The sequence below is a fragment of the Tachysurus vachellii genome, chromosome 22 (genome assembly GCF_030014155.1).
Source record: "Tachysurus vachellii isolate PV-2020 chromosome 22, HZAU_Pvac_v1, whole genome shotgun sequence".
In the NCBI taxonomy this organism is placed as follows: Eukaryota; Metazoa; Chordata; class Actinopteri; order Siluriformes; family Bagridae; genus Tachysurus; species Tachysurus vachellii.
In genome coordinates this window covers 3793819-3812787 of record NC_083481.1, presented here as the reverse complement: position 1 = coordinate 3812787, position 18969 = coordinate 3793819, and the positions used below count along the sequence as shown (strand labels likewise).

Below are 18969 nucleotides of genomic sequence, written 5' to 3'. Positions count from 1 at the left end.
TCGAAGAGAATTAAAACTCTTTTTTTTTTCTAAAATAGATGAGAATGTCATTTGGCTGTGTGGAAAAAAAAACGACTTAAATAAAACAGTGTAATCTTGCCCATTTTACACAACCGTATGTTCTGACTTAAACAGATACCTCTAGAACCTGGGAATAACACACAATATGGAAAACACATTGATTCTTCTATGTACTGCTCTTTGCTCCTAGCATCTTCAAACCATCTTTAAACATCTATCTCCTTTTTCCATCTCCTTCTTGAACACCTCGGTCACAAATCTGGAAACCAGTCCAGAAATGTTCAGGATTATACGTCATTTTCAGACAGTACACAGTGTCTTCTAGCTACGGTCTTCGACCTTTACGCCTCATCCTTTACGTTTTTTGTTTAATTAGATAAATCCCACAGTGTGTCCATTAGACGTGTTCAGCTCAAGGCTCATGGCCCTGCTCTGCTCTCCTACAGTTCCTCTTGTTCGTTCACAAGGCCGAGACCTTCACTATGCTGGAGCTGGAGGTGGTGTTGATAGTGGGGGTGATGGAGGAGGTGGTGATGGAGTTTGGCAAAGGCAGGGTGATGATAGCTGTGGTGATCTGCTGCCCTCTGCAGTTTATCTGTCGATCGTTCGGCTTTAGGTTGAGACTGGAGCGACAGCTGGAGGAAATATGAACAAGTTTTGTTAGATTTTGTTTCAGTTATTTGGTTTAAAGCATATTATTAATATCTATCCACAACAAATTTCTGTTATCGGATGATGACATGATGACGTGATGTGGCCTGATCCTAAAATCATTTTGTTTATTAATGAACAATGTGTCATACTTTTTATCCATTCATTTCTAACGATATATCAGATATAAACTACTTCCTCACTGTTTTATTTGTCTCTGCATGTCATGTTACCAGATCTACATGTCTCATTCACCATATCAGTGATTTTCTTTAGTTTATTGTTGAGCTTAGATTATATAGAGCATCTATACACAAGCAAAAAGCTCATACACATAAAACTTGTAAACTGGAACTACTTTCAGTGCTCCAGTTAGAGAAAATGAATCAAGAGTGTTGTCATGAGGTGGCGGAAGAATATAGAAAGCAATTTGGTAACTGATATGATCTGTTATTTTAATTAATTGTATTAATTGGTTTAAAACTCAAGAGTCTAACTATATAGCAATGTCTTTTTGGATCAGAGAGAGAGAGCGAAAGAGAGAGGTATAGAGAGAGAGAGAGAGAGAGAGAGAGAGTAAGTGTGTGTGTGTGTGTGTGTGTGTGTGTGTGTGTGTGAGAGGGAGAGAGAGAGAGAGAGAGAGAGAGAGAGAGAAAACAGGGTTCGTTCACCACTCGTTCACCTCGGTCCGAGGCTCAGCTGATCTCCACATTGGATGTGGATGGCGCTGAGCTCTTGCAGGTCCTGCGTGTGTGTGTGCGTGTGTGTGGTGGACAGACTGGCGTTGGGCAGTGCAAGTCTTTTGCGTGAGCGGCGAGTGCAGCAGGTTCCTGTGTAGTCTTCATTGCTCGAGAAAGAGGGGCTGCGAGAAGGAAAGTTCTGCAGCTGCGGTACTCCTTCAATACAATTCTGCTCGTACAAATCTTCATCCACAAACTCATGAGCCTGGTGGAGAAGAGAGAGAGAGAGAGAGAGAGAGAGAGAGAGAGAGAGAGAGAGAGAGAGAGAGAGAGAGAGAGAGAGAGAGACAAAGCGAGAGAGAGAGAGAGAGAGAGAGAGAGAGAGAGAAAGAGAGGGAGAGAGAGAGAGAGAGAGACAGAGAGAGAAGGAGAGAGAGAGAGAGAAGGAGAGAGAGAGAGAGAGAGAGAGAGAAAAGCAAAGAAAGTGAAATACAGCGAGCTCAGAAAGAGTCAGTGAGAAAGACACACAGAATCAGAAAGAGAGCGAGATGAAGACAGAGAAACACACACACACACACACACAAATGTTAGACACCACAGAATTTTCTGAATTATCTGAACTGATGAATCCCCTCACATTCATGTCCTTGAGATTATTAGCTCAAATCCAGTCGCCTTCACACACTCACACACTCACACACTCACACACTCACTGCTGCTAGACATTTTACAAACGACCCAAATGACTGAACAACTGAAACGCTCAGAGTATTGTGTTAGGCTTGTGACGGGACACGTTCACACTCACAGTGGTTTTCTCCAGGCAGTGCAGTAGGTGGTGGTGTTGACTCTCCAATAACGACGGGGTCTTATTCATGTGCTGCTCCTCTTCTTCTGAGCCCTGACACACACACACACACACACACACACACACACACACACACACACACACACACATTTACTGTATCAATATATTTTACAAAAAACGACGCAGTTAAGATTATACGAATTTCATGGTCAGGTGCAAAAGTTTGTACATATAAGATTATGAAGATTATGAAGTTCAGAGTTCATAAAGAAGTTCATCATGAAGTTATTTTATTACAATTAACAACAATAATTAAATACGTTTATATATATATATATATATATATATATATATATATATATATATATATATATATATATATATATATATATATATATATATTCTTTCTTACACCTCAGAAACACTGCACCCAAGCCAAAAATAGACATAATATATGAACATCCTTTGCAGGAAATCTACAGTAATATAAAATAATTTCAATGTAAAAATATATAAAAAGCTAATGTAAATATTCCTTATTGCCAACAGTATGCCTTTTTTATCTGGTTCTGAATTTCTTTATATCATTTAAATAGATTCTGCTTCCCTGGAAAGCTCATCTCAGAGCATATTATTGCATATGATGCTGCTTCTTCAAGATCTGGTCCAGAGCAAAATTTATCTTCCTAACGATTTGATTTTTGGGTTTAGAAATGTTAACAATTTTAACATTTTGAAACGGAGACAATTAATTATTTTTTTTCATTCAGGAACTACAGTTGCTCCAGATTTTCCACCTAACTGTAAGAAAACATCATTTCATTCAATCCCGAGTGCGGCTCAGAGAACCGGTGGTCTTTTATATACATTACAGTATATTATTATTCTAACTCATATTCTAATGTTTGTAAAAACCTGTAGAAATAGATGTATAACAAAAGATGAACTTTTTTTAATCAGTCTGACAGAAATCGGTGTGAAAACAATAAAAAATTGACATCAGTAAAGCTAAATTTCTTGATACTCACATAACCTTTAATCAGGAGGAAATGCTCTAGTGCCTTTATGGTATGATTTACTTACGTTTAGCCATCATAAAAACAAAACTCACTGAGATAAAACCAACAAAACAACAACTAAACATTTCACTAAATCTTCCAGTAACGCAGCTCAGCCACCGCAGCGAGTCACATAGGCCCTGTTCACACTGCAGGTAAAAGTGGCCCAAATCTGATTTTTTTGGGGTCAAGTGAGCAGGTCAGACTTCTTCAGGAGTAGTGTGAACACTCAAATCTAGCCCAGATCTGATTTTTTTCAAATCAGATTCAGACCACTTCCATATGTGGTCCTGAATCAGACCCAAATCTGATTTTTTCCAATGTGGCCGCAGTGTGAACAACCGAGACGGATTTGATGCGACTTTTATGTCAATCTACATCGACATTCGTCACAATTACACACCGGCGAGTTCGCACACAAACGTGACTACGCCTACAAAATGGATCAAATAATCAAAAGTTGCCCTCGACATCCGAAAATTTTCAAAACACTGCGTCTTTGTGCTGCCATTACACAAACATTTAGAAATAAAAGCGAAAATGCTTACTTCCTCCATAACCTCGCCAACTTTATCGCAACGGTGTGCTGCGTGTGACGTCAATGTTATTGTTCGTTTGCGCATGCGGGTCGGTTCGAAACAGCAAACAGTTCACACTGGTATCTGATATAGGCCACATTTTAAAAGGTAATGTGAACAGCCAAACAAAAAAATCAGATCTGAGCAAAATATCCAAATTGAGCATTAAGACTTGAAGTGTGAACGCGGCTATAGACACATGCTCACTCTTCCTCATTTTCAATTCAATTCAATTCAATTCATTTGTCTAGGCTTTACATAAGTATGGAAACAGGAAAAAAAATTTTAAAGTTTAAAATTAAGTTACTATTTATCTCTAACAACTATCCTTAATGACAAGCCTGAGGTGATGGTGGTGAGGAAAAACTCCCGGAGATGGTATGAGGAAGAAACCATGATAGGAACCAGACTCAGAATTGAACCTCATCCTCATTTGGGTGACACTGGACAGGAAATAATGTCAATGTAAATAACGTCCTTTCTACAACAGTTTGTAGTCGAGTGGAATTGTGTAACCAAGAGCTCCTGAGGAACTAACAGGTCAGAGTCATTTCTGAGGTAATTACTTAAAACTAATTCCTTCCTGCCGTCTTCAAATGTTCACTGATGAAGATCCGAGCACAAAGCTGACTGACGCAAAGGCAGTTCATAAACGGTGTGATTGTCTCCAAGTGGTTCTATCCACAGCAGTCCCATGAGTCAAATGATGTCCATGTACTGTAGCTCTATCTCAAGCAGAGCACACACCAGGTGACGAGACTCTAACCAGTGGGTTTTATAGGTCACCAATATTTTTGTCCTAATTGATCACTATTTTTTATGTTGAAACAATATGAAACCATTTGCATGAACTCATCAGAGATGATATGCTTTTACGCCAGTCATTTGAGGTTTATCTTAATGAGATCTAAATATACACAAACTCAGCAGTGAACATAGAATACAAGCATTTTTCTGAACCACTTGAATTTTCATCAACACCAAAATTCTGATGATTCACAAAAATATTTGTGTTTATAAATTTGTATCCAGGGGGGCACGGTGGCTTAGTGGTTAGCACATTCGCCTCACACCTCCAGGGTTGGGGGTTCGATTCCCGCCTCCGCCTTGTGTGTGTGGAGTTTGCATGTTCTCCCCGTGCCTCGGGGGTTTGGCGATGGGTTGGCACTCCGTCCAGGGTGTATCCTGCCTTGATGCCCAATGACGCCTGAGATAGGCACAGGCTCCCCGTGACCTGAGGTAGTTCGGATAAGCGGTAGAAAATGAATGAATGAATGAATGAAATTTGTATCCAGCCTAATTCAGCTATTTAAGGTCACCGACAGAGACAGAGCTAAGGTTGGCTTCAAATACTGACATTAACAAGTGTAGCTCTCTGGCTTAAGAGCTGAAGCTTGTAAAACACCAAGTTAAACAAACGCTGAAATAAGGCCAAAGTGCACATCACACAAAATGACATAAAATAATTTAACTAATTATTTTTTATATTATAATTTATATATTTATACAATTTTATATAATTTATAATTTAACTAATTAATTTAACAAAGAAAACCAATCAAAACAACTTGTTCTCCAGGAGCCGAATGCTTTCAAACCGCGAACCTTCGAAACCGTGACCATGTGCGTCTGGGTCTTGTTCGATATTGACATGTTTGCCGCACACTCGCACCGTATATCTGCTCATGCGGGTCAATGTCAAAATGAAAGACCAAATGAAATAATAAACAAAATTGAACACAATCAAATTTTTAACACTCAAACCAAATTTGAATGCTGAATGCTGAATGTTTGTACAAACACTGAATGAGCTGAATGTTTGTACAAACACTGAATGCTGAATGTTTGTACAAACACTGAATGAGCTGAATGTTTGTACAAACTCTGAATGAGCTGAATGTTTGTACAAACACTGAATGAGCTGAATGTTTGTACAAACACTGAATAAGCTGAATGTTTGTACAAACACTGAATGAGCTGAATGTTTGTACAAACACTGAATGCTGAATGTTTGTACAAACACTGAATGAGCTGAATGTTTGTACAAACACTGAATGCTGAATGTTTGTACAAACACTGAATGCTGAATGTTTGTACAAACACTGAATGAGCTGAATGTTTGTACAAACACTGAATGCTGAATGTTTGTACAAACACTGAATGAGCTGAATGTTTGTACAAACACTGAATGAGCTGAATGTTTGTACAAACACTGAATGCTGAATGTTTTTACAAACACCGTAATAGCTGAATGTTTGTACAAACACCGTAATAGCTGAATGTTTGTACAAACACCGTAATAGCTGAATGTTTGTACAAACACTGAATGAGCTGAATGTTTGTACAAACACTGAAACAGCTGAAAGTTTTTACAAACACTGAAATAACTGAATATTTTTACAAACACTAACATAGCTGAATGTTTGTTCAAAAACTGAAATAGATGAATGTTTGTACAAATACTGGATGAACTGAATGTTTGTACAAACACTGAATGCTGAATGTTTGTACAAACACTGAATGCTGAATGTTTGTACAAACACTGAAACAGCTGAATGTTTGTACAAACACTGAAACAGCTGAATGTTTGTACAAACACTGAATGAGCTGAATGTTTGTACAAACACTGAATGCTGAATATTTGTACAAACACTGAATGCTGAATGTTTGTACAAACACTGAATGCTGAATGTTTGTACAAACACTGAATGAGCCAAATGTTTGTACAAACACTGAATGCTGAATGTTTGTACAAACACTGAAATAGATGAAAGTTTGTACAAACACTGGATGAACTGAATGTTTGTACAAACACTGAATGCTGAATGTTTGTACAAACACTGAATGCTGAATGTTTGTACAAACACTGAATGCTGAATGTTTGTACAAACACTGAATGCTGAATGTTTGTACAAACACTGAATGCTGAATGTTTGTACAAACACTGAATGCTGAATGTTTGTACAAACACTAAAATAGCTGAATGTTTGTACAAACACTGAAACAGCTGAATGTTTTTACAAACACTGAAATAATTGAATATTTGTACAAACACCGTAATAGCTGAATGTTTGTACAAACACTGAATGAGCTGAATGTTTGTACAAACACTGAATGAGCCGAATGTTTGTACAAACACTGAATGCTGAATGTTTGTACAAACACTGAATGCTGAATGTTTGTACAAACACTGAATGCTGAATGTTTGTACAAACACTGAATGCTGAATGTTTGTACAAACACTGAATGAGCTGAATGTTTGTACAAACACTGAATGAGCTGAATGTTTGTACAAACACTGAATGAGCTGAATGTTTTTACAAACACTGAATGCTGAATGTTTGTACAAACACCGTAATAGCTCAATGTTTGTACAAACAACATAATAGCTGAATGTTTGTACAAACACTGAATGCTGAATGTTTGTACAAACACTGAATGCTGAATGTTTTTACAAACACTGAATGCTGAATGTTTTTACAAACACCGTAATAGCTGAATGTTTGTACAAACACTGAAATAGCTGAATGTTTTTACAAACACTGTAATAGATGAATGTTTGTACAAACACTGAATGCTGAATGTTTTTACAAACACCGTAATAATGTTTGTACAAACACTGAAATAACTGAATGTTTGTACAAACACTGAAATAGATGAAAGTTTGTACAAACACTGGATGCTGAATGTTTGTACAAACACTGAATGAGCTGAATGTTTGTACAAACACTGAATGAGCTGAATGTTTGTACAAACACTGATTGAGCTGAATGTTTGTACAAACACTGATTGAACTGAATGTTTGTACAAACACTGAAATAGCTGAATGGTTGTGTCAAAAATTAGGCTTTCTTTAAACATAATGTGAATGCACCAGCACTTACTTTTCAATAATACAATTCTTTTATACAGTATATATATAAAAAAAAAATCACCCAAGGCCTTACGCCTCCTTGCGCTGACATCGAGTCTCAGAGAAAGGCAGAAATGGCACGTCTGTAATTCCAAGTGTCAAACTTCTGACAGCTTCATCACAACTTCTGGCATGAAATCGCCCAGAAAACAGAGACCTCTCTGACTGCCTGGTTCCTGACACCTTCGACAGAAGGGTTTTTTTTTCCTTTCTCTCTCTCTCTCTCTCTCTCTCTCTCTCTCTCTCTCTCTCTCACACACACACACACACACACACACTTTCTCTCTGATATGATGAGAATAATGACAGCATCCTGAACTGATATACAGTACACATGAAGCCGTCACGGTCACGTGCACTAACAAAACAAAGGCTTGAAGCTTTGACACAGAGGTCTGAAGGAGGTTCAGGGGTATGTATTACACATGCTAATGGATTTTAATTAGAGGTGACTTTTATCGCTGAGTGACACTCAAAGAAAACAAAAAAAGGACCGTCGGGTCAGACAAGTACAGATGATTCTAGAACCTTTACGTTTCGGTTCTTTTAAAATCAGCACCGCTTCTAATTAGGATGGAAGGCGAGAGTGAGTTAAATCTGGCCTGATTTCATTAGCATGACTTTACCCTGGCACAGAGCACAATAAAATGGTGTCACAGGCAGTGGGATTTGACATAAAGATGGTCATTGCAGATTAGGGATGGAGTTAAAAAAAAAGTATTTCTCATTACCTCACAAGTACAAACCTGGTTTTATGTATGATTTTATAAATATGCGTATGGCTAAAAGTTTCTGGACACCCAACCATCACACAAACATCACATGACTTTTTAAACATCTACAACATTCCAGACTTAAGTCCAATTTTGCTGTTATAATTCACTCCACTCTTTTCTTCTACAGAGGATTTCCATTAGATGTTGTAGCAGAAGTCTGTGAAGATTTGTGATCATTCATCTACAAGAGCATTAGAGAGATCAGTATGTGCTCTGGGGTGCAGTCTGTGCTCCAGTTCAAAAGGTTTATAGTTGGGTTAAGTCAGAGTCGAGATCTTCTACTCCATCCTTCTCAAACTATACTGTATCTTCATGGAGTTTGCTTTGTGCACAGGAGCATTATCCTGCTGGAATATGTTCAAACATTTTAGTTCCTGTTTCAAATTGAGAAATTTTCATTTTAGAGCATACAAAGACATTTAAGATAATTCTGTACTTTGTGGAAACAGTTTGGTTAAGACCTTCATATAGATGTGATGCTCAGGTGTCCAAAAACTTTGGTACCATAAGAATATTCACTATCACTAAGGTATTGCATGATGGGCCAGAGAATTATTAGAAATTATAATATTAAACGGTCATCAAAATCAAAAACCTTTTAGTCAAATGTAAGCTGTGGCTTTCTGGTTCGAAGGTTCTACCTACTGCGATAAACAGCTACTCCAATCTGTTGAAGCACCTCCAGAAACTATATGACTCGACGAAGCTAGAAGCTAACCCGGTGTCGGTGGACACACTCGAAGTGAGTCAAGCCCCTCCAGCCAAACAACAGCGCCTAGATCTTACCCGGTGTCATGATTCAACCCGGACTTTTGGCCATGTGCTATTGTTGTTGTCATGTGTCTGCCCCGCCTATGTCTGCTCCTCCCTGTTTCATCACCTGTTCCTAATGTTGTCATTATCTTTATAGTATTTAAGTGAGCCGCGTTGCTGAATGTAGCGCGGAATCATTAGTTGCGTTATACCCGGTGTCATGTCTAGTCTATGTTAAGTGACGTCATCTGTTTTATTTCAGTTCTCGTCATGTTTTTGCACCTGTCTTCCTCATTTATTAAACCCCCTTCATTTGAAGCTATCCTGCGTACGGGTCTGTCTCATTCCAGCCCCCGGTTGTGACACCCGGACTGTTAGCCAGGGACAGATCAACAAAGCTATTGCACGGTATGTCGTTGAAAACATGCAGCCTGTCTCTACTGTGGAGTCACCGGCTTTCAGACAGCTCGTTAGCATGATAACATGTTCAGGCGGCACACAGCAAATGGGACGAAAAACTTTTTCCAACTACTTGGATAAAGAATAGTCAAAAATGGAAAGTGAGCTGAAGACAACATTTGAGGGGCTAGACTACATCGCGACCCCTGCAGACATTTGGTCCGTCCACAACAAAATATATTATTCAGCTTGTTTTGTTATTTATTTCAGAAATCCTTGTGATATATTCAGTTTGTGCTGGTCTGACTTTAATAAAATAGTGTTTAAAAATTACTTTGTGTTTAAGTCAGTTTTGTGTTTAGACTATAACGCATAAAACGCACAATTACTTTGAGTTACTTTTTGAATGAATTAACTAGTAACTGTAACTAGTTACTATTTCTTAGTAACTAGCACAACACTGGTCATCATCATGTATCATGACATCATTTACGGCGATATAGAAAGTATATTGATTGTGTGTCACATCACCTGGCCATAAGTACACTATTGTTAGTCTCCAAACTTTGTCTTTTTAAAAATGTGGCAAAAAATAAGGAAGCAAAATAAAAAATGTAAACAATCACCTGCTAAATCAAACTCAAAGCCTGTGGCTGTATTTTAAAAATACCCACTATAACAGTGTTATGTTAATATATCAGTATATTTATATATAATATATATAAGAGAAACTCACAGTGAGATCCAGCAGCTCGTTGAGGCGGCCGTTGCGTTTGCTCTGCAGGTAAGCGTTGGAGCTGCCCTTCTTCGCTATTCTTATTCGGGCCAGACGGGTTTTCTGTGTGGGCAGAAAAGTCCGGTGTCAGACAGCCAGTGGGAAGAGTAATGAATTGTCATTTGTGCCCTAGTCCACCACCTCACCCATTAATCACACCACAGACAAACATTAACCCGAGGCGAATTCCTGAGCCGCAGGTTCGGCTGGTGTTTTTCAATTATGCACATTATGTAATTACACTCAACATTCACACTGTACATCACTTTATTTATGAACTTAGACCTTAACGATTGATGTTATCATCGCTTGTTGGATGCAGAGTGAAATCGGTGGCAAATAACTACTCAATGCAGTAAAAAAACATTTTTTTAACCTAGTGACTTCCCACAATTTGATTATCAAAGCTGGAGATGTATTTTTTAATAGCGTGATTGTGTCAGAACTTCAAACAGCCGGTGTCATGAACAGAAAACACACACACACACAGACACAAATACAGATGTGAAACATATGAACATCTGATGTCTTGAAACTGTGCTCATGTACCATAGTGGTGGAACCAAATGGCCATAAATTAATCAAATTTAAGTACTGTGTAAAGAAACAAGTTGCTGAAAACAAGTCGTCCCGCTGCATTTTGGATCATTTGAAGAGGACGAATTGTGTTCATATGTAGACCTGCACGCAGTGACCTGCAGTGGTCCAGTTTTGAAATGACAAGAGACTGAACAAGTACAAGAAAATGTCCGAATCCTTCTTGTAGAGAAGGAACTGACATGAGTGTGTCACATTAGCGAAGAAAAGGACAGTTGATTACCCATGGTTACCCCAAGGTTGTGAGCTATGACCGAAAGGGGAGATCAGATCGTTGTGCAGGGATATTGCCTGGGGATAAATCATCTGGGATGATCAACAGTTCAGTTTTGCTGGGATTGAGTTTCAGCTGATGAGCTGTCATCCACGATGATATGTCTGCCAGACATGCTGAGATCCGAGCAGAAGCCATGGTATCTGAGGGAGGGAAGGTCGTGAGTTGGAATCCCAGCTTCACCAAGCATCCACTGTGGGCCACATTTTTCTCCAAAGATGAAAGAACAGCCCTTTTTGGTCCATTTATTTCAGCCGCCTCTGCCACTCATAGGTCTATCACTACTGTTATTACACTCTAATGCAGGGTGAAAAGGTTCTATTAAACTTTTGTCTCATCGTTGGGGAAAAAAATAACTCCAGCTCTATCACAAAACAGCTTTGAGATCCAAGTATCTGGGAGCCGTAATGAAAAGAGACGATTTGAAATTGATGAGAAAGTAGGGGAGAGATAAGCCGTGAGTTCTTTTCTCACGTTCAAGGTGAGAGTCATGTCTTAAAACTGCATGTCACACACTTTTGCAGCTGCTCACACACAAATTCCCCTGAGACGTGTGAAGATCTTGAGTCCCGGGGGGAGGGAGGGAGGGAGGGGGGGGGGACTTGCATTAGGGGAGTGTTGGGAAAATGGTTTATTTCAAAACGATAACGTGTTACGTCGTGTCTCACGGTGCACCAGCGTGAGACGATTCAGATTGAGTTCGATTCAAATAATAAAGGACGAAAAAACAAAAAACAAACAGACAAATTGTGGATGGAAATAAATCATAGAAAGTGAATATGGGATCGAGTCCACACCCAAAACCAATCATTAAAAATGTATGATCACATGTTATTATTCAGACCCCAGGGCTAACCGTGTACCACTGGCTCCAGGTTATACACACAACTGCTTGATCCAACAACATACTGGAGTCAAAACCTGCAAATGAGATCGAATTATAAATACAGTTTTATTTAGACGTGTTCGTTAGTGTAGTTTTTATTAGACATATCAACACTAGCTAATTTAAAGGTCAGGGCACCTTTTTGGAAGTTTTTATTGGAATGAAATACAAGGATGAGTAAAGACTTGGGTTACAGATCAGAAGGTCAGAGGTTCGAACCCTTTAGTCTTTTACCCTGTCAGTTCCAGAGGGACCTTAAAAGCCTGACCCCACATCTGACCACATTTTTCCTTACAAGCTGGGATTTATTTAAATAAAAAAATATATAAATCATAAAAAACATGCTAAATTATAAAGAAAATAAAAGCTGCTTAATTCACATAAATGTCTCAAGAGACGTTCAATATTAAAGGTGGGGTCTCCGATTTTTGAGAAATGCTTCAGAAAACTATGTTGGGATGCCAAACAAAGGGGCAGAAAGGGGCGTGTCTTGACAATATGTGCGGAGAGAGTGTTCAGTGTGCATGTGTGACATTAGCAGAAAGCGGTTTTAACATTGACATGGAGGATAAAAATAAAAAAAGAAAGTGAAGAAAGACTTACGATAAGGTAAGAAGTAGGACGTGTTAATATAGGATCAGCTTTCCAGTGCTGGAGAGAACTGAAGGAGCAGGAAGTTGGTCACATATTCACAGATTGGAGTTTCCTGAGTCAATAACTCCTGAGCTAAACACTGTCACTACACAAATAACACATCTTTTCTATCGTAGTAATGTAGAGACGCAGCTACAACCACGTTTTGTGTAGTAACAGCGTTTAGCTCAGGAGTTATTGACTCGGGAAACTCCAATCTGTGAATGTGACCAACTTTACTTAAGACGCCGAGGCGCTTTTTTCCTTCTCGATAGGTGAGTAACGTTGGTTTTGCTTTGTTACACAGAACTAATATATGTCTTTGTCCTTTACATGATTATGCTTGTGTGTCATTTTTGCTTGTTTGTTTATCTGCAATCGTATCGTTCTTCCCTTCAGCTATGATAAAGACATTAGTTGCCTGGGTTACGTATGTATGTGTGGGCGGAGCTATCAATACAGGGGTAGGACCCATTTGGGTTAGGGGTGTGTTTGTTTTGGTGATTTCAAATGTCAACATTGGCTTTCAAACATCGGAGACAACACCTTTAATCAGCAATTTTCATGCAACGCATCAATAAAAAAAATTATCTTAAGAAAGGTTTAGAAACGTTTTAGTGAGTTCGGAGTTGCTAAAATGTCTGCAGTCAGATGCAGAGTGACAGAGAAATGTTTAGAAGGATTAAATGATAATAAGTTGGTTTAGTGATACAATTAAGATAGAAACGATAGAAGCGCTCTCGGTAGAGCTTCCAGCCGATCAGACGGCATCAGAAAGCAATCAGTACGACGCGGTTAATCTCATCTATGCAGCTATATTCCTTTTCCCAAGCATTTATCAGGAACTTTTACGCATACTGCCAGGGTTCACTGAGGTAAATTAAAAGCTTGATGAAAATGTAAGGATTGTGAAAATGTAGAATGTTCTGAAATGAAAATAAATAAATAAATAAATAAATAAAAAACCATTGACCCCATTTTGTAAAAAAATTCACAACATAATAAGCAGTAAAATATAATTGTAAATTTATATATGTAAATGATTTGAATTGGGTTACAATGTGCTTCTTCAGACCTTTTTCCACATGGATGAATTTGATTGGATGCGTGAAACTTGACCAGGAAATAAACTGTTCATTAAAAGTTTCATTAAAAAGGTTTAATTGTACCAGCACCTAAGTACATCAAGGATGACAAACTTTTTCCCCCCTAACTGAGGCCAATGTCGTTTCTTTTTTCATAATTACTAAGCCGGGCCACCTCTCCACATCCCAGTCCTCTCCAGTTGGCCTCTGAATTACCTCCATGTCCTTGTTGTTGCGCTTTGTTTGCTGTCGCATGTATCCCTCTGGCCATGTCCTGCCCTTTTTCTGCTCTGCCTCTCTCTTATAGATGCACTTGACATTGCTCCAACATTACCGACTGCCCATTTACAATAACCTTCCGTGCCCACAATCAACCTCCTCATTGGTCCAGTAAATCAACTCTGAGATTTGTGATTTGTGCAGCAATAAAGAAGAAAATGTTGGTAGCCACATAAGAGTACTTAGAGAATAATTTAGTGTATTGTCAAAAAAATAAAAACAGGAAAGTGGGATGAGGTATCTGTTGACCCTGATTAAGAGAGAGAGAGAGAGAGAGAGAGAGAGAGAGAGAGAGAATGTAGGATATTAAGGTGCAGCAAATCAGGTAGCTGTATTCAGCAATGTATTTGTCTCTTAGGGTACAGATGTGGTACCTGGACTTGACTGAGTTTAAGTCTTCTAACACGAATCTACAACAGCTTTTACTTACATGGAAATAATAAAGATGATGGAGAGAGAGAGAGAGAGAGAGAGAGAGAGAGAGAGAGAGAGAGAGAGAGAGAGAATGTAGGATTTTTAGGTGCAGCAAATCAGGTAGCTTTATCTTGTATGGTACAGATATGGTATCTGGACTTGACTGTGTTTAAAGCTAACTAGAAGACATAGTAGCAATTAACACATATATACAACAGCTTGAAAGATGAAAGATGGTGGAAATGATTAAATGCCAGTTAACACATAAGAGAAGTCAGACTATAATTTAATCGACTCTCAAAAAATAAAAAAAGGAAAGAGAAAAGAGGGATTTCCTTTCCAGGTGATCAGCCAGACAGATGTGAGCCTGACCGAGAGCAGGTATGAGAGAGAAGGAAAGAGAGAGAGCGAGAGAGAGAGAGAGAGAGAGAGAGAGAGAGAGAGAGATGTAGGATATTTAGGTGCAGCAAATCAGGTGGCTTTATTCTACAATGGCTTTGTCTCGTAATGTACAGATATGGTATCAGTGTTTATAGCTACCTAGAAGCCCAGATGTATCTAGTATGTAACTTGCAGCAAATCAGGTAGATTTATTTATTCCACAACGCCATTGTCTCAAAATATGACGTTCAGCATCGTTAAACGTAACAATACCCAGATAAAAAATATTGATTATTAATGTTCGTTATGATCATGGTGAGTGAAATAAAAATGACTCAAGGACATATATTTAAGTTGATTGTTTAGTTAACTGCAACAGAAGTACTATCTATTACTGTATATGTATTAGTCATAAATGTTGAATTTGTCAAAGATCTGTGTTAAACAGTTCTATCCCTGCTGTTTTTTTTTTCAGGATCATGCACCTTCATAGCTGTTCTATAACTGGCAGGTGTGAAGGGTAGACTAAATGACTCCGCTCTCCAAACTGCCAACAAGAGCTTGCCGACGGGAGCTATTTGTGGCAAAAGAGCACTATTAAGGGCAAACGTCTCCCAAAACAAACTCTCTGACCCTCCTTGCTCTCTTTTTCTTTCCTCTCTGTGAATCTCTCTTGCTCTTCACCATCTAGTCTCTCTCTCTCTCTCTCTCTCTCTCTCTCTCTGCTTGCATGCCTGCTTTCATGTGCCAGTTCTGAAAGGTCAGCTGCGCTGTCTCTGGACTTGAGAGCATTTGCTGTTATTTAAACATAAGGAGAGCAGGTTGAACGTCCACTGGGGGTTGCGTTGCAGTCCGCTGGGACAACTGAGCCGTATCACGCTTATAAATAAATGGGAAAAAAAAAACATACGCTTTCTTGCAATCACATACCATTTCAGCACTATTCACACTCCCGGGATTTGGGGTTTTATTTGACTGAGTTTCTTGTTGAAGTAATTAGATTTTGCAGGAGGCGTAACAAAATGTTCAATAAAGCAAACGATCCAACCTCAAGCTAATGCAAATTGCTGCATTATGTCGCCTTTTTTCTTTGTGGCTTTGGGAAATATGGCAAACAGAGCACGTTAAATTGAGAGTTAAATGAATTTAGGTGGGAACAAAAGTCATATATTACAACCTAGTCTATTTTAAGCTGATATGTTTTTTTATTAAACTATATAACAAGGAGTTTGTCTATGGGTATCAGAAGATAGTAAGGTTGAAGACATACTGTACTTATATACAGATGGGTGACAAATTAAAAAAGAAAAACCCAACAGAAAGTGTGTTAGTAGGATTTTAGGCCACCAGTACAGCTTTATTTAATGCACCTTTTAGTAAATCAATAAACTTTATTTTTCTTTTTACGCTCTACTGATCTCACACGTGACTCCAAAATTTGTTCAGCTAGGTCGAGATTTGGTGAGTGTGTAGGCCATATTTTTGACCTTACTCCAACTTTTGGTCAAATCCAAACCATTTGGTCAAATCTTATGGCCTGTGAACAGGGGTGGGGTCACAAGAAAAGACCACGCCCATCAGAATAGAAAAACGTTAATCTTATCCTAATATCTTAACATAATATCCTGTGGATAGGCAGATGGATGGTATTACCCTATCCACCGTCACATTAAAGGTGGGGCGCACGATGTTTGAAAAATGCTTCAGAAAACTGAGTCGGGCCGACAAACAATACAAACGTGCAGCCAATGAGCAGAAAGGGGTGTGTCTTCTCAATATGCAGCAGAGAGAGTGTTCAGTGCGCAAGTCTGTCATTAGCCGAAAGCGATTGAAACATTGACATGGCGGATACCTGCCGTTATCTCTGATTCGGGTTTTAGGTGTTGAACTTCGTCTTCCACGTGAAACGGAGCTAAACCTTTCACAATACAACACACAGTACTACAAACACACATTTGTATTACCATAGTATTACTCATTGCGTTCATTTATTGATAAAAATATACCCTCGGCCAGCTGCCCCAACAGGTTATGCCTTAATAATTGCCTGGGTTGCGTATGTATATGTGGGGCGGAGCTATCAAAACAGGGGTGACACCCATTTGGGTTAGGGGCGTGTTTGTTTTGGTGATTTCAAATGTCAACATTGGCTTTCAAACATCGTGCACCTCACCTTTAAAGCAACAGTAAACAATCAGAAATAACCCTCATCATATATCATATAATCTTCTAGTCTCTCGAGCCTGACTTCCAGCTTTCAGTACAGTTTATTACTAAACTTATCCATTTTTTTCTGACACTGCAGAGGAGACTGTCTGACAGTAGGTCCACATGCTACAACCTAAAATAAAACCACTTTTACTATTACTTCTAAGCAATGACCAGGTAATAACAAGGAAACGTTCTAGAAAATACTTTTTATATTCAGCTATTTCTAGGAACATTTTATAGGAACATATAATAGGAATCGTATCATACTTCCATGCGGATTTTCTTTTTGTAACTCCTGAGATCTTATGACCACTTTGTGAAGTGTTCACCTGATACGTTCAATGCAAAACAATTGCTTGCATACTTGCAATTGTGCCCTTCAAACTGGTAGATGTTGTTTTTAGTAAAGAAGAACTACACTTTATAGCCTAAAGCATGTGGACACCTGATCATCACAACCGTATGTGGTTCTTACATTGTATAAGATAACATGCTGTAGAATTTATTTCTCATTTCCCTTTACGGGAATTCAGAGGTTTGAACCTGTTCCAGCATGACAACGGCCCTGTGCACAAAGCACGCTCCATGAAAACATAGTGTATGAAGGTTGGAGTTGAAGAACTCAAATATCTTGTACAGAGCCCAGACTCTGACTCAATCCCACTAATGTTCTTGTAGCTGAATGATCACAAATCCCTACCGCCTCGCTCCAACATCTAGAATCTACAACTTTCCAGAAGAGAACTAGATTTATAAAGTTCTTCGCAACAAACTTTGATGTTGGCTTTGAGGAGGCAAGTATTCGCAAAGGCGGGTGCTTTTTGGAGGCAAGTGGACATAAGGGTCAGTGTTACTTTTGGAGCCAAGTGGACATAAAACTTGTGAAATCTAGTGGAGCGCTAGGGTGCAAAAACATTTGGAGGCAAGTGGAGACGAGCATGTGACGTCATTAGAATACCCATGAGGAAGTTCCCCTCATTGTTCTGGGTGTTTTGATATGTCACATGTCCATGTTGTAAAATGTTTTTTAATTTTGCATATTTTGGGGCGACACAACCGAAAGGCCAGTCGGTACACCAATTTAAAAGTTTGTTCAGAGTATCACCCTAAAGGAGCTGGCCGAGATTGGTGTAGATCGTTCGAAAGCTTGCCGAATTATAAACCTCCAGAGTTTATAATGGGAGTCTATGGGAAAAAAAGGCCATTTTTGAGACCCGGTACCGGAAGTGCCGGAACTCGGATCGCTTAGAAAAGTCATAGTAACAAACTTCAGACCAGGGTCTACAACATATCCGAATTTGGTGCATGTGGTTAGAAAGCCCTTGGAGGAGTTACTCTTGATAAATTTTTGTCTAAGCTTAAATAGGAAAACAGAATGTTGGCTTCTACAAAGCGACATAACTAGGAATAAATCTGGAATGAGATGGTCCCTAAGCAAAGATGCCTGGTGTTCACAAACGTTTTCCTATCTATAGTGTAGCAACCAACTCAGTGGGAACTGAAAACGGCTAAATTTAGTCCAATCATGATACATTATTAGGAGGTAAAGGTATTTCTGATACCTATAGGCACTTGTTACATAGTACAACAATTGCACAATGTGAAGAAGCACACATCTGTAAGCTCTTGAATGAATGAAGACCTCATTTGTGTCACCTGCTGAAGCCCTGATCGGTCCAATGTCCGTTCATCAAACGAGGCCATCACTCATCAAATCTCTGCATTGCAATTAAGCTAATGAGCCTGTAAATGGATGTTCATTTGGTTTTGTGTGTATTCATGTGTGTGTGTGTTTGC

General features: G+C 38.9%; 1 protein-coding gene across 2 annotated transcripts in view; it reads right to left on the bottom strand.

Annotated features, from left to right (window-relative positions):
• Positions 1–309: 309 nt before the first annotated feature.
• The window catches only part of LOC132837837 (potassium voltage-gated channel subfamily D member 3-like), a 92998-nt gene continuing 74338 nt past the window's right edge, over positions 310–18969 (bottom strand). For both annotated transcript variants that reach the window (XM_060857737.1, XM_060857738.1), the window contains exons 4-7: positions 10374–10475; positions 2161–2253; positions 1355–1617; positions 310–656 (exon numbers count right to left, since the gene is read on the bottom strand). In XM_060857737.1, coding sequence (XP_060713720.1) covers positions 482–656; positions 1355–1617; positions 2161–2253; positions 10374–10475 — 633 coding nt within the window. In that variant the 3' untranslated portion in view covers positions 310–481. The remainder of the gene's footprint in view (positions 657–1354; positions 1618–2160; positions 2254–10373; positions 10476–18969) is intronic.